Source organism: Pongo pygmaeus, chromosome 12, assembly GCF_028885625.2.
Source record: "Pongo pygmaeus isolate AG05252 chromosome 12, NHGRI_mPonPyg2-v2.0_pri, whole genome shotgun sequence".
NCBI classification, from domain to species: Eukaryota; Metazoa; Chordata; class Mammalia; order Primates; family Hominidae; genus Pongo; species Pongo pygmaeus.
Genome location: NC_072385.2, coordinates 94,451,087 through 94,472,296, shown reverse-complemented (window position 1 = coordinate 94,472,296; position 21,210 = coordinate 94,451,087). Strand labels below are relative to the sequence as shown.

Genomic DNA, 21,210 nt, shown 5'->3' with positions numbered 1-21,210 from the left:
AATAGTAGTAGTAGCAGTGGCAAATACCTATTGAGCATTTATTACATTCTAAGCACCATTCTTACTATTTCACATGTAGTTACCCAGGAAGTACTCACAGCTATCCTGTCATGTAGATATTATTATCATCTCTGTTTTATAGATGAGGAAACAGAGGCACAAACTGGTTAAATAATTGATAGAACCAGGTCTCAGACCAGACAATCTGTCTCCAGAACTTAACCTCTTAACTACCAAAGATACGATTTATCTCTGGCAAAAAGATCATGCTCATTTTACCATACCAAGGGTGCCACGTAAATGAGTGGGGTTATCCTGGAATAACAGGTTAGATTTTGGATGGTTCCATAGTTCTGGAAGATTCAGATCATGTTTGAGAGATACTCTTAGATCAATGTCCCTGGTGAAAAAAAATGCTCATTTAAAGACCAGCTTGCCCTTGGGGGAAAAAAACCTTTGTAATACTTCTCCTAGTTGAGCCTAGTAGGTAGGTCATTTTGTTAGGACCAAAAGCAGTAAAACAAATTGTTTTGAAGTGGTGCTTTTAATTGTATTAGCAGCAATCAGTTATTCGTATCATGAACTTCAATGGTTTTAAGAGAATATTTCTTTGAACTTATACAGTAACTGCCTGTGCTGAGTAGGCTTCCTAACATACAAACTGATGGAGAAACTGTCTGTGTTAGGTTGCTGTTTCAATCACTCACCATATAAGTAGTTTTAAATTGGCTGCTGAAGAACCCATTTAAAATGTGTAACAGCCACTGACCTGGGGGTAGTACCTAACCCTATGTGAAAAGGGTTAGTTAATTCCCTGAAGTCTCTATAAAACCCACAACTTGGCTGGGCGCGGTGGCTCACTCCTGTAATCCCAGCACTTTGGGAGGCCAAGGAGGGTGGATCACCTGAGGTCAGGAGTTCGAGACCTGCCTGACCAACATGGTGAAACCCCGTCTCTACTAAAAATGAAAAATTACCGAGATGGGTGGATCACGAGGTCAGGAGATCGAGACCATCCTGGCTAACACGGTGAAACACCGTCTCTACTAAAAATACAAAAAAAAGGCCAGGTGTGGTGGCTCACGCGTGTAATCCCAACACTGTGGGAGGCTGAGGTGGGTGGATCATGAGGTCAGGAGATCAACATCATCCTGGCTAACACGGTGAAACCCCGTCTCTACTAAAAATACAAAAAATTAGCCGGGTGTGGTGGCAGGCGCCTGTAGTCTCAGTTACTCAGAAGGTGAGGCAGGAGAATGGCTTGAACCCGGGAGGTGGAGCTTGCAGTGAGCTGAGATCGCACCACTGCACTCCAGCCTGGGTGACAGAGCAAGATTCCATCTCAAAAAAAAAAATTTTCGCTGTGCGTGCCTATCGTCCTAGCTACTTGGGAAGCTGAGGCAGGAGAATCTCTTGAAGCCAGGAAGTGGAGGTTGCAGTGAGCCGATATCGCGCCACTGCACTCCAGTCCGGGAGGTTGCAGTGAGCTGAGATCGTGCCACTGCACTCCAGCCTGGGCAACAGAGTGAGACTCTGTCTCAAACAAACAAACAAACAAAAAACCCCACACCTCTACCTTAACCAAGGTGGGGCAATCAAAGCTGTACAGGAGTGGTTACAACCATGAACAGCAGGTCCAGTTGGTTTTTCAAAAGCTGGAAAGATGACAGGGCAGAATACCCTAGTCTTTTCTATCTGTTGTGCCCAAAAAAGAAGAGAAAAAGTGCTTTGTACCTGGATCATATGAAAATGGGAACCTGCAAAAAGTTACAATATGTTGGATGTTGCTAAAGTATGCTGAAGAAAAACTGAAGAGTTTTTTTAATACACAGGGAAGGCCAGGCAGGGTGACTCACATCTGTAATTTCAGCATTTTGGGAGGCCAAGGCAGATGGATCATTTGAGCTCAGGAATTTGAGACCAGCCTGGGCAACACAGTGAGATCCCCCATCTCTATAAAAAATACAAAAATTAGGCCAGGTGCAGAGGCTCACGCCTGTAATCCCGGCACTATGGGAGGCCGAGGCAGGCAGATCACGAGGTCAGGAGATCAAAACCATTGTGGCCAACATGATGAAACCCCATCTCTACTAAAACACAAAAAATTAGCTGGGCGTGGTGCCACGTGCCTGCAGTCCCAGCTACTCAGGAGACTGAGGCAGGGGAATCACTTGAACCCGGGAGGCGGAAGTTGCAGTGAGCTGAGATCACACCACTGCACTCCAGCCTAGCGACAGAGCAAGACTCCATCTCAAAAAAAAAAAGCTGGGCGTGGTGGTACGTATCTGTGGTCCCAGCTATTCATGAAGCTGAGGTGGGAGGATCACCTGAGCCTACGGAGGTCAATGCTGCAGTGAGCAATGATCACAGCACAGCACTCCAGCCCGGGTGACAGACTGAGACCCTGTCCCACTCCTGCCAAAAAAAAGAAAGGAAAAAAACAGTAAAATATTCTCTAATCTTCCCTTGGAGGAAGCTTAAAAACAACTAGGTCACCAGTGATCAACTCACAGCTGCATGTAGAAGTGAATGGAAAACAAGATTTGACCCTAAGGTGATTGCCTATGCAATATAACCTAGGAACCTGGCCTGGGTCTGGCTACCAAAACAAAATAAGAGAAAGGAAATTCACAGTCCTAAATTCACAGTCCTAAGTTCACTTTAGGACCTGAAAAAATAAGTTACTGAGATGATTATAGTTCCCAGTTCTTTGGACAAAATGAAGGAAAGGGATAAGGTAAGATAGTACTCTTAGACCAGAAGCACAAAATTTAAAAAAAGTTTCTGATAAACACATAACTGGAAGAGATGCTCCTGACTCTACACTGACCTAAGTCCAGAAGAAAGGGGCAAGAGAATGGCATATTTAGATCGCTAGTCCACCACTGGAAGACTAACCATAACGTTTTTACTTGCCAGCATTTTCACTAAAAGCACATCTAGAATTCCCAAGTCATACGACTGTAATATTGGTTACAGAATTAACATAGGTCCTAAGTAAAAATTCCATTCGTATGAAAATATCCTATCTTCAAAGCATGAAGAAAAAATACAAAACATGGTATTAAAACTAACTTTATTTTGTTTAATGTATTAGGTGATGAAATCATTATTGCTTTTCAAAAGGGAAACAAACAATATACCTGAGATAGCTTCCAAAATAAGCAACAATATTTGGGTGTTTACAGTCTTTCATCATAATAATTTCTTGCTGCACAACTGCAAAGTCTTCTCCTAGAATAAAAAACAAGCATGTTGAATATTTAGAGGTAAGTTTCAAAATGCTCATTTATTTCAAAACACAATAAAATAATTATACGTATTAATAAGTATAACGTAATTAATGAGTTATAAATAAAACATAGCCAATAAGTTAATGGTATTACTTTTAATGACAATTTCAGTCCTGACTTGAGAGAAAATATAGCATAGTAATTAAAAGCATGAACTCTGGTCCCAGACTTTCTAGATTAAAATCCTAACTCGGTTCCTCACTAAGCTGTGTGAGCTTGGGTAAATTATTTGACTTCTCTGTGCCAATTCCATCCTCAGTAAAATAATAATAGCCTATCTCTTGGGAATGTTGTAAGCGTTAAATGAACCAATACATGTAAAATGCTTAGAACGGTGCCTGGCATGGAGTATGCTTTATACAAATATTTGCTATTATTATTATTATTATTATTATTATGCCTTGGACATAATCATCGGTATAATCCATATGTAAATTACTTTTTCCTTTATTTCCAAGTAATATTTAACATAATTTTAGCACAAAGAAGTAATTCTTTTCTAAGTTAGGGCAGGAACCCTTATACACCAAGTGTGTCAAATTTATCTCCACAGGCTGTTTTCAGAGCTGAGAGGCCTATACTCAGGCAGTACTGGATTACCAGATGGCCCACATTCACAGGCTTATCCTGTATTTGAGTGCCTGTTCCAACTGTGTTATAATGCAGAATGGGATTGTATTTTAGCCTGGTCAGACTATTAGCAAATAATCTCTCTCCTACTGCCTCCTTGTCCAAATTCTCTAAAATAAGATCTGGCAATCCTATAGCAGTGTCACATGCTGTGGCTCCTGAATGAACACTTGTCATAGAGAGAAACAGAACTGCAGTGAATGCAAATGTGGTGAACCAGAGACTATGCAGAAAGAGAACAAATGGAAGTGCTTACTCTGAAATAAAAGTAGCTTTGTATTACTAATTCAGCTTTTAAAGTATTATATACTATGAATAGCCTGATTAAATGTAAATTAGTAGCAAAGTAAAAAACAGAAGGCTTCCCCAATTACTGCTCAAATCATAAGTATGAGGTCATTGTGGTAAGCCCTGACATTTCTGGCCTTGGCATTTTGCTACTGCAAATGTAACTGAGACTTGAAACAGCCCAACCATGAACCGTGTGAACCCAATATCAAAATCCACCTTACTGTCCCAGTTACAAGGAAAGAAATAATGGAGAAGAGACAGTTGTTATGTTGGGTTCTTAATTTCTGCGTTGATATGAGCACAAAACCACATATCTCCAAAGACATAATTTTTAGGCTTTCAAAAATTTGGAAGATTATTGAACTATGATCTTATCACTTTACTTCCCACCATTAAGGATTCCTGATTTTCTGTATATTAGAAGAAATCAAAATTAGGAATAATAAAGCCAAAATAAGACTAACACCAATTTTTACAGGTATACTAGGTACTTTGGAAGTTCTGGACTTTTAGTTTCTCACTCAACCCAAAATTATACTTTTAGTCAATCTAGTGAAAGAGTTGCATACAATAAAAGTTGATCTAGTCAGAGTGAATCCAAGACTTTAGTTTGATGGTTGGAAGACAAAAGCTCTCTTTCTGGGGGTGGCCCTCACAGTTATTAGTAGTCATGATACAACCTCAAAGGGAGTCAGCCTTAGGATAAAGTTAATATGTGGAAAGCATTGAGGAGAAACAGGTAAAAGGAAGCATATTGAGCTATTACAGCAAGCCTCACCTGTCTCTGTAATTTTCAGATATACCTGTACATGACCAATAAACTGTGTGTATTGTTTAAGCCACTTCAGCTGGGGTTTCTGTTACAGATAACTATAAGCATCATAACTTCTACAGTGATCTTTGTATTGAGCACTTTTATTATACTACACTGATGTCTGCATGTCTATGCCTTCACTAGAATACAAAGTCCTCAAGGATAGGATTATGTCTTCATCATCTTTGTACCCCTAGTACCTAAGATGTGATCAATAAAGAACTGTTGACTGAATGAATCTACAACACCACGTAATTCCTTTCTATAATGACTGTAAATCCAGAATATCAGCTTTTGGTTTAATTTCATCCAATTGTTAGCATGTTTTATATAATTAATTGCCTATATATTATTCCTTTTATTTCTAACAGAACGTATTAGTGGCTTTAGGTTTTCAACTGCAGCTTTCCCATGAAATACTACTGATCCAAAGTGTATCATTTTCTACTATTAAGTCAACTCTATGTGATTGTGAGAATGGTCAAATTAAATTCAACATTTTTGTGGGAAAAAAATTCAAAGAAAAATTCCACATACTCAATTTTTAAATGTAAATAAAAAATGTAGATTTGGGTAAGAAAAAAGTAGAGTTTAATACATTAATAATCCAAAGGATTTAAAGAACTTTGTTCAAGGCTCATGAGAAATACATTATAAAGATAGGCCTCCTATCACGAGTAGAGCAGCAGGGGGTAACTGCTCCCATGATTCAGTTACCTCCCACTGGGTCCTCCCACAACACATGGGGGTTATGGGAACTACAATTCAAGATGAGATATGGGTGGTGACACAACCAAACTACATCATTCTGCTCCTGGCCCCTCCCAAATCTCATGTCCTCACATTTCAAATCACAATCTTGTCTTTCCAACAGTCCCCCAAAGTCTTAGTTCACTCCAGCATCAACCCAAAAGTCCAAGTCCAAAGTCTCATCTGAGACAAGGCAAGTCCCTTTTACCTATGAGCCTGTAAAATAAAAAGCAAGTGAGTTACTTTCTAGATACAATGGGGGTAGAGGCATTGGGTAAATATAGCTGTTCCAATGGGAGAAACTGGCCAAAACAAAGGGACTACAGGCCCCTGGCAAGTCTGAAATCCAACAGGGTAGTCATTAAATCTTAAAGTTCCAAAATGACCTCTTTTGACTCCCTGTCTTACATCCATGCAGGTCATGCTGATAACAAGAGGTGGACTCCCATGGCCTTGGGCCACTCCACCCCTGCAGCTTTGCAGGGTACAGCTCCCCTCCTGGCTGCTTTCACAGGCTGGTATTGAGTGTCTGCAGCTTTTCCAGGCGCACAGTGCAAGCTGTCGGTGGATCTACCATTCTGAGGTCCAGAGGACAGTGACCATCTTCTCACAGTTCCACTAGGCAGTGCCGCAGTGGGAACTCTGTGTGGGGGCTCCAACCCCATGTTTCCCTTCTGCACTGCCCTAGCAGAACCATGAGGGCTCCACCCTTGCAGCAAACTTCTGTCTGGACATCCAGATATTTCCATATATCCTTTGAAATCTAGCCAGAGGTTCTCAAACCTCAATTCTTGATTTCTGTGCACCTGTGGGCTCAATACCACGTGGAAGCTGCCAGGCTTGGGGCTTGCACCCTCTGAGGCAATGGCCTGAGCTGTACGTTGGCCCCTTTTAGCCACAGCTGGAGCGGCTAGGATGCAGAGCACCAAGTCTCTAGGCTGCACACAGCAGGGGGAGCCCTGGGCCTGGCCCACAGTACCATTTATTCCTCCTAAGCCTCCAGGGCTGTGATGGGAGGGGCTGCTGCAAAAGTCTCTGAAATGCCCTGGAGACATGCTTCCCTTGTCTTAGTGATTAACATTTGGCTCCTTGTTACTTATGTAAATTTCTGCAGCAGGTTTGAATTTCTCCTGAGGAAAACTGGGTTTTCTTTCTATTGCATTGTTGGGCTGCAAATTTTCCAAACTTTTATGCTCTGTTTCCTCTTGAATGCTTTGCTCCTTAGAAATTTCTTCCACCAGATACCCTAAATCATCTCTCTCAAGTTCAAAGTTCCATAGATCTCTAGGGCAAGTGCAAAATGCCGCCACTCTCTTTGCTAAAGCCTAACGAGAGTCACTTTTGCTCTAGTTCCCAACAGGTTCCTCATCTCCATCTGACAGCACCTCAGTCTGGACTTTATTGTCCATATCACTATCAGCATTTTGGTCAAAGCCATTCAACATGTTTCTAGAAAGTTCCAAGCATTCCCACATCTTTCTGTCTTCTGAGCCCTACAAGTCTCTCGGAACTTCCAAACTTTTCCACATTTTCTTTTCTTCTTCTGAGCCCTCCAAACTGTTCCAACCTCTGCCTGTTACCCAATTCCAAAGTTGCTTCCAGATTTTCAGGTATCTTTACAGCAGCACCCCACTCGTGGTACCAATTTACTGTATTAGTCCATTCTCGTGCTGCTAATAAAGACCTACCCAAGACTGGGTAATTTATAAAGGAAAAGGGTTGAACTGACTCACAGTTTGGCATGGCTGGGGAGGGCTCAGTAAACTTACAAATCATGGCAGAGGGGGAAGCAAACACATCTTTCTTCACATGGTAGCAGGTGGAAGAAGTATGAGCAAAAGGGGGAAAAGCCACTTATAAAACCATCAGATCTCATGAGAACTAACTCACTATCACGAGAACAGCAGCAGGGGGTAACTGCCCCCCACGATGCAATTACATCCCACAAAGTCCCTCCCATAACATGTGGGGATTACGGGAATGACTCAAGGTGAGATTTGGGCGGGAACACAGCTAAACTATATCAACAATCAAAACAATAACAGCTTAAAGATGAACCCTGAAAAGGTCCCTTATTTCTGTCACATTAAGTCCATACTTTGCTGTTGGCCTTGTCTACATATCTAGCACAGTGTCACTATTAAGGATATGCACTTTGAAATCAGAATATCTAATTATGAAACTTGGTTTCACAACTTAATAGTTGTATCATCTCAGACAAATCTGTCTCTGCCTCCCATTTCTCTTCTGTTTCTTTCTTTCTCTCTCTTTCCCTCTCTCCCCCACACCCTTTTGTCTCTACATTATAGCAATTATGTTTTATGTAATAATGTGATATATTATATTATAATAATATATATTATAGCAAATACCCATAGTCACAATTCTATGCCCCCTTACTCTATTTTTCCCCATGTACCACACTTAACATATTATATGTTTACTTATATGTGTGCTTCCCTAGCACATTAGACTCTTTCAATATAAATGAATTAATGAATTATTCTAAAGGTAATAACCAATTGAAACCCACAAGAAAAAAAAATAAGGTGGTATAAACAGTAGAAATACAAAATTTTCATTATTTACTATATATGACTGTGCTCCTGGAAAACAAACACTTGAAAAAAAGGCAGAAATAATTTTTTAAAATCCTTCAATAACATATTAGAATATGTCAAATTAAATTGTGTACCTAAGAATAAGCTTTAAAACCCATAGGCTCCATACAAAGTTTAAACTTGCTTTTAAAATCTTTAAAATGATTATTTAAACATTATTTAAATTAAACTACATTTTATTTAAATATTAAATATTTAATTTAATATTATTAAATTATCATTTAAAACAGAATCTGCTCTGTTGTTAGTTTTCATGTTAAATAGCTGTTTGATACTGCAAATAATTATTTCATTATAATGACATCTGTCAAGATGCTTCTGGAAAACTATGTTAGCTTATTAGAGTCATGAAGATGTTATACATGTAGAAGACAGAAATAAAGATGACTAAAGGAAAATAAGAAAACAAAGTATTCTGTGAGATAAAAGACCTGAAAAAAACAAAAGACACTTCCCTTCTGAATAGAAGAACTTACTATGGTAAAGACAGCAAGTACCTTATGAATTAATAACTGTATTAATGAAATTTCAATCAAAATGCCAGTTGAATCCTGAAAAAATTATACTTAAATTCACCTGAAAAAATAAACATGAAGGGACAGTTTTCTAACAGATATTATTTTGAAATAAGTAGCTTTTATTTAGAATTGATACATGTGGAATAATTCTCATCTTTCTGATTCTTTATCCTGGATCATGTTAAATGTCCTATGGCCAGAAACAGGAAAAAGAAATAAAAGACATCCAAACTGAAAAGGAAAAAGTAACATTATATTTGCTGGAAGATGACACGACATTGCATATAGAAAGCTCTAGATTCCACAAAAAAACTGTTAGTACTAATAAATTCAGCAAAGTCGCAGGATACAAAGTCAAGTGCATTTATATACACTAAAAACAATCTGAAAAGGAAATTAAGAAAATAATCCCAATTACAACAGCATCAAAAAGAATACCTAGTAATAAATTTAACCAAGGAGGAGGAAGACTTGTACTCTGAAAATTACAAAACGTTTAACTAGAAAAATAAATGGAAAGACATGCCATGTTTATGGACTGAAAGAACATTGTTAAAATGTTCATACTACCCAATGTGATCTACAAATTCAATGTAATCTGGAAAACAAACAGCAACTTTTTTCTTTCAGAAATAGAAAAAACAATCTTAAAATTTAGATAGAACCACAAAGAATGCCAAATAGCCAAAACAATCTTGAGAAAAAAGAATAAAAGCTGGAGGTCTCACACTTCCTGGTTTCAAAACATATTACAAAGCTACAGTAATCAAACAACATGGCACTGGCATAAAGACAGACACATAGACCAATGGAATAGAGAAAAGAAAACTCAAAATAAACACATGCATATAAGGTCAAATCCCCTTTTACAAGGATGCCAAGACTATGCAATGGGGTAAAACAGTATTCAACAAAAGATGCTGGGAAAAACTGGATGGCAGCATGCAAAAGAATGAAATTGGACGTTATCCTACATACACAAAAAATTCAGCTTTAATTTATTAAATACTTGAATATTAATTAAATACTTACATGCAAGGCCTGAAACTATAAAACTCTTATAGAAAAACACAGGCCAAAACATTCATAATATTGGTCTTCGCAATTATTACTTGGATATGACATTAAAAGCACAGGCAACAAAAGCAAAAACAGACAACTGAAATTCCATCACTAAAAAGCTTCTGCACAGCACAAGAAACAGAATTAAAAGACAACCTATGGAATGTAAGAAAAAATTCGCAAACCATATATCTGATGAGGGGTTATTAGGCACTCCTACAATGCAACAGCAAAACAAAACCCACCAAATAACCGGATTCAAAAATGAGCAAAGGGCTGGGCGCAGTGGCTCATGCCTGTAATCCCAGCACTTTTGGAGGCCGAGGTGGGTGGATCACCTGAGGTCAGGAGTTTGAGACCAGCCTGGCCAACATGGGAAAACCCAGACTCCACTAAAAATACAAAAAATTAGCTGGGCATAGTGGCAGGTGTCTGTAATCCCAGGTACTTTGGAGGCTGAGGTGGGAGAATTGCTTGAACCCAGGAGGTGGAGGTTGCAGTGAGCCAAGACTGTGCCACTGCACTCTAGCTTGGGCAACAGAGTGAGACTCCATCTCAAAAAAAAAAAAAAAGAGCAATGGGTGAATGGGTGATGGATATATGAAACAGCTTGATTTGATCATTTCACAACATACATATGCATCAGAATACCATGTTGTAAACTGTAAACAAACAGTATACAATTTTTGTCATTTATACAGTAATCATACTGGGGATTTTTTTTTTTAAGAGCAAAGGACTTGAACAGAAATTTCTCAAAAAAAGATATACAAATGGCCAACAGATCTATATCAAAAGATGCCCAACATCATTGTCTTCAGGGAAATGCAAATCAAAACCATGATGTCACCTCTCACCTGTTCAGATGGCCATTATAAAAAACAAAACAAAACAAAACAAGACAATAGCAAGCGTTGTCCAGGATATGAAAACCTCCGTCCACTGTTGATGGGAATGTAAAATGGTGTAGCCACTATGGAAAACAGTACAGAAGTTCCTCTAAATATTAAAAATAGAAATGCAATATGATCCAGCAATCTCACTTGTGGGTATATACCCCAAAGAACTGAAATTAGAATCTCAAAGAGACATTTGCACTCCAGAAAGCAGAATGGTCATGGCCAGAGACTGGGGGAAGGAAGAATTAGGAGTTGCTGTTCAATGTGTAAAGAATTTCAGTCACACAAGATGAAAATATTCTAGAGCATAATGTATAACATAATGGTTATAGTTAACAATACTGTACTAAATATTTAAATTTGTTAACAGAATAGATATCATGTGATGTGTTTTTACCACCATTGATAAAAAGAGACAAACTCTAAAATATTTGAAGAGATTTATTTTGAGCCAAATATGAATGACCAGTGGTCTGTAATACAGCTCCAAGAGATCCTGAGAACATGTGCCCAAAGTGGTTGGTTTTATACATTTTAGGGAGACATAAGACATCAATCAAAATGTGTAAGGTGGGCCAGGTGCGGTGGCTTACGCCTGTAATGCCAGCACTTTGGGAGTCCAAGGTGGGTGGATGACCTGAGGCCAGGAGTAAGAGACCAGCCTGGCCAACATGGTGAAACCCCATCTCTACTAAAAATACAAAAATTAGCCAGGCGTGATGGCACATGCCTATAATCCCAGCTATGTCGGAGGCTGAGGCAGGAGAACTGCGTGAACCCGAGGCAGAGCTTGCAGTGAGCCAGGATGGCGCCCCTGCACCAGCCAAGGCGACAGATAGAAACTTTGTCTCAAAAAAAAAAAAAAAAAAAAAGATATCGGGTAGCGGAGACCAAGGTTTTGTCATGCAGATGAAGCCTCCAGGTAGCAGACTTCAGAGCTTTTGTCAGACCTATAAAGTGCCAGACTCAGTTAATTCTCTCCTGGATCAGGAAAAAGACCTGGAAAGGAAAATGAATCCTCTACAGAATACAGATGTTCCCTACAAGAGACAGCTTTGCAGGACCATTTCAAAATATATCAAAGAAATATACTTGGGATAAAATACTTCTATTTCTTTCAGGGCCTGCTATCTGTCATGTGATGCTATACTAGAGTCAGGCTAGAATTTGGTGTCTTATTGCTGTAAAAAGTCTGTTCACTAGTCTTAAGATCTGTTTAAATGTTAATGTGGGTCAGCTGAGCCTGAATTCCAAAGGGAGGAGGGTATAATGAGGATGGTGGAGTCTCATTATGATGGTAACATCATGGCCTGAACTAGTTTTTCAGGTTAACTTTGGAATGCCCTTGGCTGAGGAGAGCCTCCATCAGTTGGTTGGGGGGCTTAGAATGTTATTTTTGGGTTATGCCATAGTAATTTTTAAAATGTCCTATAGCCAAGAGAAAAATGTAAGCTTAGACTATGAAAAATAAACCAGGCTTCTCATGCCATTGTTACGGGTATTTCACTGTCAAATCTTCCCATTTCCATTCTATTTTAAACACAGAGAAGTGAGAACATACATCTACGTTACACGTAAAAGTGTTTTAAAGTGAATTTCAAATTAACTTTTAATTTCATGTGTGGTGTCATTCAAAATACATAATTTCTAAACTCCATTTCATATGGTAGAAACAATAAATGAAATTAACAGTACTTCAGTTGTTCATGAAAGGAGTCAAACTCTAAAATATTTAAAGAGATTTATTCTAAGCCAAATATGAGTGACCAATGGCCCATGACAGAGTCCTCAGGAGACCTGAGAACATATGCCCAAGGTGGTCAGGGTACAGCCTAGTTTTATACATTTTAGGGAGATCTGAGGCATCAATTGAATACATTTAAGATTTACATTGGTTTGATCTAGAAGGGTGGGACAGCTTGAAGCAGGGTGGTGGGGTGGGGGTGGAGGTGGTGGCTTCCAGGTTAGAGGTAGATTTTTAAAATTTTCTGATTGGCAATTGGTTTAGAGTTATCATCAATAGAAAGGAATGTCTGGGTTCTGATAAGGGGTTGCGGAGACCAAGGTTTTATCATGCAGATGAAACCTCCAGGTAGTAGGCTTCTCTTCAGATGTAAATGTTTCAGACGAAATGTTTCTCTTGAGACATAAGATCTGTACTGATGTTAATACCAGTCAGCTTTCCCTGAATTCCGAAAGGGAAGAGGGAGTAGTTCCACCTCCGCTTCTGTCATGGCCTGAGTTTTTCAGGATAACTTCGGAATGCCTTTGGCCCAGTGGAGGGGTTCATTTAGATGGTTGGGAGGCCTTGGAACTTTATTTTTTGATTTACACAGTAATCTATGGCTAACATTCCAACTTCTCTTAAGTTGCCAATTACTGTGTCAAACTACTGGAGTACCAGGAAATACTCTGAAACACTACATTAAACTATCAGGGTATCTTGAAACCCACTGGCTAATCTTTAAAAAGATAAGAAATTGGCTTCAGTAATTACAACATAAAATTAGAAAAAACTTTTCTAAAACCATAGAAGCAGCACCCAACTTTGAATTTTTGAAGAAATATTAAAGCCCTGATCAATAGCACAGAAATACAAAGGAAGTATTTAATAATCCTATTGATTCCTAGTTATTTCAAAACAAATGAAAAAATGATTAAAACAGCAATATTCGTATTTTTTTTCAGAAATGAGAATGAAGAAAACAACCCTTCAAATACTTCACCTGATAAAAATAACTTAGAGTCTATTTATTTGTTTGGCTGTATTTTAGTAAGTGTTCTTGATTAATGCTTAAGATAAGTATCACTTACATTTACATACACTGTTACTGAATGGCCTTTGAACTTGGGTTCCACAAAGCCAAGAAGAAATTCCCTTGCTCAAACTATCTAAACAAAAAAAGAAGCCAGACACAGTGGCTCACACCTGTAGTCCCAGCACTTTAGGAAGCTGAGGCAGGTGGACTGCTTCAGCCCAGGAGTTTCAGACTAGCCTGGGCAACATGGTGAGACCTCATCTGCAGAAAAATTAAAAATAAGCTGGGTATGGTGGTGTGAGCCTGTAGTCCCAGCTACTTGGGAGGCTTAAATGGGAGGATTGACTGAGCCCGGGTGGTTGAGGCTGCAGTGAGCTGTGGCTGTGCGACTGCACTCCAGCCTGGGTGACAGAGTGAGACTCTATCTAAAAAAACAAAAAAAGAAAAGGAAAAGGAAAAAAAAAAAGAAAGAAACCATGGCCCTGGCTCCCTAAAAAAAAGTCTTTTTTTTTTTTTTTTTTTTAAAGGTACTCAAATGTCAACTTTATTGTTTCTATATAAACACCTTTTTGTGCTGAAAATGTAAAAATAACAAAGTTTACTGTGATTGCAATTCAAATTTTTGAAAGCCAGAAAATCTAATTATGCTATAGCCAAACTACCTAATGCTTTCTTTATCCACAAGTAATTTTGCTTCAATTTCTTGATGTTGGGTTTCATCTCAATGACTTTGGGCTTCTAAGACACATGGGAATACTTGTATCATCTTGGCTTCTTTGGGTCAAATCAAAGAGTAGAGCTAAAGTTATTCAAATACATTCAGATTACACAGATCCCTTATGAATTACTAGTATCATAGTAGGAAGAAAAAGATACAAGAAGAAAAATACATCCTAGATAGAACTCATTACCAAAATTATTGGTGTATAGTCTATACTAGCACAGAGTAGCTTTCTCAACCTGCTATATAAAATTACCAGCAAGAAAAAAAGGTGCAAGAATAAGATTTATGGCTGAAGTGGCTTGGTGTCTTGATTCCCTATTCTAGCATTCTCAGAAGGATCCCATCCGTTAGACATGCAGAAACTGCAGGGACATTTGAGTGGTCTTGATTCCTTCTTAACTCCCTTAGGCCCCTTGTTTGTTGGTATTCTTTCATGCGTACGAACTCTGCCGAGTAACATGTATCTCAATCTTGCCATCTTTTCTCTCTGCACAGACAGCAATGTTCTTACTCCTTTCCCGCTGTAAAGCCACTCATCTTCGATTTCCTTGAGGACTGCTGCTCTTGCAGACTCTCAACGGAGTAAAGCTTCTGATAGAGGGGAAGCACATTGGCTACTAGCATTGATAGTCAAGTTACTAAGGTTCTTTATCAACATCTCGGAGCAGATTTGAGAGGCCCCTGAATCGTCCCGGGAATTTTCTTCGATGAGCATTTGTGGAGACTCTGGGATGTAGGTTGGATTAAACTTCTGTGATGGGTCCATCGGCGTCTTGACACAACACTAATCTTCTCCTGGATCTTTGAAACCTAGCAGAAACTGATGACGGAGCCTCAAATTGCTACAAGGTAGCCCCAAAAAAGTCTTACTCTAGAGCTGGGCATGGTGTTGGAAGCCTGTAGTCCCAGATATTTGGGGGACTGAGGTGAGAGTTCGATCCAACCTGGGTAACATAGTGAGACCTCAACTTTAAGATAAAAAGAAAAAATGTCTACCCTAATGCTGTGTTTCCCAACTCTGTTTTCCTAATGCCTCTCCCCAAGAAATTTTAATACCACAGATATTCTGCACGTTTATGTATTATGCATATATACATACATACATCTGTGCTTTATACATAAAAAGAATTAAGATGTTTTTCATCCCAAAGAACCAGTTCCACTCCTTTCTTATTTTAAAGGAATATTTGAGAAAACATTCTCTAGTGTAAACGGATTGTGTCCAGGTAGTCAGGGAAGGAGGGCTTAACTTGAGCTTCCTGACCTATAAACCTGTTGGATCTCCTTTTTTACCTGGATCCAGCTCTTTTGAGAGCCAGGTTTACCCAAGTGGTTCTGATGGAAGGCCCAAAATAAGGAAGGTACCCGTAACTCAGGACTGAATTTCTAGTGAAAATCCTCTGGAGTATATCCCCCCCCCACCCCGCCCCGCCTACTAAAAATTATGGCAGCATCCCTACAGTTTCTATATGTAAAGTAAGTATTATAGTAGCCTCAAAAAATGTTTCTGGAGTAAGGACAGAAAAAGGAAAAATAGAGCACGGTGTAGATTTTAAGGGAAGTGAACAATACAATGGGCAAAAATTTTTCTGTTTTTATCATGCCCACCAACAAGAACAATGACATATTGTTTAAAATAGTTTTAGCTGGACACAGTGGCTCATGTTTGTAATCCCAGAACAATGGGAGGCCAAGGCAGGACAATCACTTGAGGCCAGGAGTTTGAGACCAGCTTGGGCAACACAACCAGACCCAGTCTCTACAAAAAAAACTAAAAAATTAGCTGGGTGTGGTGATGCACACCTGTTAATCCCAGCTAGTAGTGAGGCTGAGGCAGGAGGATCGCTTGAGCCCAGGAGTTGGGGCTGCAGTGAGCTATGATCACATCACTATACTCCAGCCTGGGTGACAGGGTGAGATCCTGTCTCTAAAAGAAAAAAAAAAAAATCCCAAAAAAGAAAAAAAGTTAAATAAAATAGTTCTAATTTTGGACCTTTTTAATCTCTCAACTTTCTGTTCTCTCACCAGACCTGATTTAAAGACATTTTTTTTTAGCAACTCCTGATCTATTCTTGAGGTTACATAGGCATAAACCACAGCTGTATAAAACTCATGAAAATGAGTTTCTAAAATCAAAACAATAAAACTATTCTTCCCATAAACTCAATTTTTATATATATCGTACCTCTCCCTTATCCCTTGTAACCTATCAATCATGTTTTAAGTCCTATCCACCCTAAAATCTCATGCAGTCACCCCTTCCTTCCCTCTGCACGTAACTCAAGTATGGCTGTCACAACAGTAATGTCTTCTTACCAGCAGGGCTTCTCTCCCATCTGCCTGTGTACACTGACTCTTCCTACAGTTATACTCTGACCATGTTACTAACCTGTAAAAACAAATGAAATCCCACTGTTTTACAGGGTAAAATCTAAACCTTTGGGCTAGTGTTTTTTTTTTTTTTTTGAGATGGAGTTTTGCTCTGTCACCCAGGCTAGAGTGCAGTGGCGTGATCTTGGCTCACTGCAACCTCCGTCTCCCAGGTTCAAGTGATTCTCCTGCCTCAGCCTCTCAAGTAGCTGGGAATACAGGTGCGTGCCACCAAGCCAGGCTGATCTTGAACTCCTGACCTCAGCTGATCTGCCCGCCTCGGCCTCCCAAAGTGCTGGGATTACAGGCGTGAGCTACTGCGCCTGGCTGCTTTGGGCTAGTATTTAAGGCTCTCCATAAACTATCATCAGTTTTCCACTTATTATTTCCCACCATGCTCATATAGAGCACACTACTCTAGACAAATCAAACTACTACTTCCAAACAGGCCTAGTACTTTCATACTACCTTTGCTTTTATACTATCCTCATGTGGAATACCCTCCATTCTCTTATTCTACTAGCAAAATCCTAGCCAGTCTTGAAGGCTCATCTGAAGTTTTACTTCCTTAACTGTCCCAAGGGAAATGGAACTCACAGCTTCTATGGAACCCACCAAGTATAAGTTAGGAATATCAGCCACTCTGCACTATGTGTATCCTTTCACATAGCATCCTACCTAGATATTCCCAGCCCAGAGTATTTCAGAGTAAATAGTCAAAGGCGGATCTTCAGTGACCCACGAATTAAGTCTTTCTAGTCACAGCCATCACCGTTCCTTACTGCCAGCACCACCACCTACATATGCACACACATTCTGCTCAATGGGTTCTCCATAGTTACGCTGCTACTTACATAAACATTCTAGTTTTCATATTGGATAACAAGTTACTGGAAGGCAGGAACCATATCTCTGTATCTTCCTTCTAAATTAAGTGCTAAATAAACATCCTTGAAGCCAAATCACTGTCATAAATAGAAGACTGAGAATAAGAAATACATTGCAGATAAACAAAACAAAAAGTCCTTTGTCAGTTGCTTTTTTATTTTGGAGCATTATTACCTTTCAATGTGTAAACATTCAATCTCTCCAGCTCAGTCAGCCTCAAGTCATAGTATGATTCTAATATATTTAAGAGTGGCTAAGCAATCCATGATTAACCTTTGAAGAATAATTATCATGAATGATGTAACAACTACTCTATTCATGAGGGCAATAAACACAAGGCAGCACTGAATAAGGACATGGTGGCAAGGGATCCACAAAAACACTCAAGGGAGATGGGAAAAGGCACCAGATAAATCATATCCCCAATGTTTCACCACTCTATGATGAAAGATAAGGAGGCAGAAAGCACCTTTACTACCTCTCAGGAAAGAAAAAACTAAAGTCAAAGGCTGGCAGGAGAGAATATTCCATAACATTTAACTTTGGAGGTCCATGAAAAAATAGTGGAATAAGGTCTTACTGGTACTTTTTCGCACTTTTAAAATTTAGCTTTACAATTTAATGCATGTTACTCTCACGGAAACAAAGCATAATACCCTATTTTCTCACTACAAGTTTCTCTGTTTATCAATCTCAGTAGTTTTCATTGTGTTGCAAAAGGAATGAGTTTCCCCATTTAGAAGAGTTTTTCCTATCAGTTGCTACCTAATGAATCACTGTTATCCATCTGCATTTGTATCATATTATAATAACTAGTGCTGCAAACAATACCACAAATGAGAATAAGTAACTTTTAAATTCTGACTTTAAATCACAAACAGAAAAGATTCCAGATATATAACTTATTTATATAATAATACATTATCAGAACTTGAAAATAAAGCCCCAAAGAATATATATCTAAGTTCTATTCTACTAGCAAGCTCTGCCATAGCTCTCATCTTGATCCATTTTTAATTTTTTTTTCCAAATAAGTCTCAAGAATTGGCAGCGTTCTAGCCGGATCAGCCACAGACCACAGGAACAAACCCATAATCTCACAAATTCAGGTTTATTGACCCAGTGCAATGAGGAAAACCACACGCCAGAGAAATCTTAGGGCATCTTACCAAAAGAAAAGAGTTTTTGTAATATTTTGAATAAAATGGAATTGAGGTGAAATTTAAATGAAGTGGTGTTTTGATAGGCTTAGAGCAAAGGAGAGCTGTATGTAAACGGGCAGACTTCAGGATTGGATTACAAAGTGAACCCAAGGTTCTTTTTTTTTTTTTTTTTTTTACCTTTTTTATTTTTTATTTTATTATTATTATACTTTAAGTTTTAGGGTACCTGTGCACAATGTGCAGGTTAGTTACATATGTATACATGTGCCATGCTGGTGTGCTGCACCCATTAACTCGTCATTTAGCATTAGGTATATCTCCTAATGCTATCTCTCCCGCCTCCCCCCACCCCACAACAGTCCCCAGAGTGTGATGTTCCCCTTCCTGTGTCCATGTGTTCTCATTGTTCAATTCCCACCTATGAGTGAGAATATGCGGTGTTTGGTTTTTTGTTCTTGCGATAGTTTACTGAGAATGATGATTTCCAGTTTCATCCATGTCCCTACAAAGGACATGAACTCATCATTTTTTATGGCTGCATAGTATTCCATGGTGTATATGTGCCACATTTTCTTAATCCAGTCTATCATTGTTGGACATTTGGGTTGGTCCCAAGTCTTTGCTATTCTGAATAGTGCCTCAATAAACATATGTGTGCATGTGTCTTTATAGCAGCATGATTTAAAGTCCTTTGGGTATATACCCAGTAATGGGATGGCTGGGTCAAATGGTATTTCTAGTTCTAGATCCCTGAGGAATCGCCACACTGACTTCCACAAGGGTTGAACTAGTTTACAGTCCCACCAACAGTGTAAAAGTGTTCCTATTTCTCCACATCCTCTCCAGCACCTGTTGTTTCCTGACTTTTTAATGATTGCCATTCTAACTGGTGTGAGATGGTATCTCATCGTGGTTTTGATTTGCATTTCTCTGATGGCCAGTGATGGTGAGCATTTTTTCATGTGTTTTTTGGCTGCATAAATATCTTCTTTTGAGAACTGTCTGTTCATGTCCTTCGCCCACTTTTTGATGGGGTTGTTTGTTTTTTTCTTGTAAATTTGGTTGAGTTCATTGTAGATTCTGGATATTAGCCCTTTGTCAGATGAGTAGGTTGTGAAAATTTTCTCCCATTTTGTAGGTTGCCTGTTCACTCTGATGGTAGTTTCTTTTGCTGTGCAGAAGCTCTTTAGTTTAATTAGATCCCATTTGTCAATTTTGGCTTTTGTTGCCATTGCTTTTGGTGTTTTAGACATGAAGTCCTTGCCCATGCCTATGTCCTGAATGGTGATGCCTAGGTTTTCTTGTAGGGTTTTTATGGTTTTAGGTCTAACGTTTAAGTCTTTAATCCATCTTGAATTGATTTTTGTATAAGGTGTAAGGAAGGGATCCAGTTTCAGCTTTCTCCATATGGCTAGCCAGTTTTCCCAGCACCATTTATTAAATAGGGAATCCTTTCCCCATTGCTTGTTTTTCTCAGGTTTGTCAAAGATCAGATAGTTGTAGATATGCAGCATTATTTCTGAGGGCTCTGTTCTGTTCCATTGATCTATATCTCTGTTTTGGTACCAGTACCATGCTGTTTTGGTTACTGTAGCCTTGTAGTAGAGTTTGAAGTCAGGTAGCGTGATGCCTCCAGCTTTGTTCTTTTGGCTTAGGATTGACTTGGCGATGCGGGCTCTTTTTTGGTTCCATATGAACTTTAAAGTAGTTTTTTCCAATTCTGTGAAGAAAGTCATTGGTAGCTTGATGGGGATGGCATTGAATCTGTAAATTACCTTGGGCAGTATGGCCACTTTCACGATATTGATTCTCCCTACCCATGAGCATGGAATGTTCTTCCATTTCTTTGTATCCTCTTTTATTTCCTTGAGCAGTGGTTTGTAGTTCTCCTTGAAGAGGTCCTTCACGTCCCTTGTAAGTTGGATTCCTAGGTATTTTATTCCCTTTGAAGCAATTGTGAATGGGAGTTCACTCATGATTTGGCTCTCTGTTTGTCTGTTATTGGTGTATAAGAATGCTTGTGATTTTTGTACACTGATTTTGTATCCTGAGACTTTGCTGAAGTTGCTTATCAGCTTAAGGAGATTTTGGGCTGAGATGATGGGGTTTTCTAGATATAAAATCATGTCATCTGCAAACAGGGACAATTTGACTTCCTCTTTTCCTAATTGAATACCCTTTATTTCCTTCTCCTGCCTAATTGCCCTGGCCAGAACTTCCAACGCTATGTTGAATAGGAGTGGTGAGAGAGGGCATCCCTGTCTTGTGCCAGTTTTCAAAGGGAATGCTTCCAGTTTTTGCCCATTCAGTATGATATTGGCTGTGGGTTTGTCATAGATAGCTCTTATTATTTTGAGATATGTCCCATCAATACCTAATTTATTGAGAGTTTTTAGCATGAAGCGTTGTTGAATTTTGTCAAAGGCCT

The 21,210-nt window shown here is 39.0% G+C and overlaps 1 protein-coding gene and 1 pseudogene across 5 annotated transcripts in view; both read right to left on the bottom strand.

Moving 5' to 3' along the window:
* Positions 1-21,210, bottom strand: part of MAP4K3 (mitogen-activated protein kinase kinase kinase kinase 3) — a 199,589-nt gene that overhangs the window by 103,572 nt on the left and 74,807 nt on the right. For all 5 annotated transcript variants that reach the window (XR_008500605.2, XM_054475488.2, XM_054475489.2 and 2 more), the window contains exon 3: positions 3,144-3,234. Coding sequence is in view for 4 of the 5 variants with exons in the window: in XM_054475488.2 (XP_054331463.1) it covers positions 3,144-3,234 (91 nt within the window). In the remaining variant the exon portion in view is untranslated. The remainder of the gene's footprint in view (positions 1-3,143; positions 3,235-21,210) is intronic.
* LOC129030296 (developmental pluripotency-associated protein 3-like) lies at positions 14,645-15,127 on the bottom strand (annotated as a pseudogene).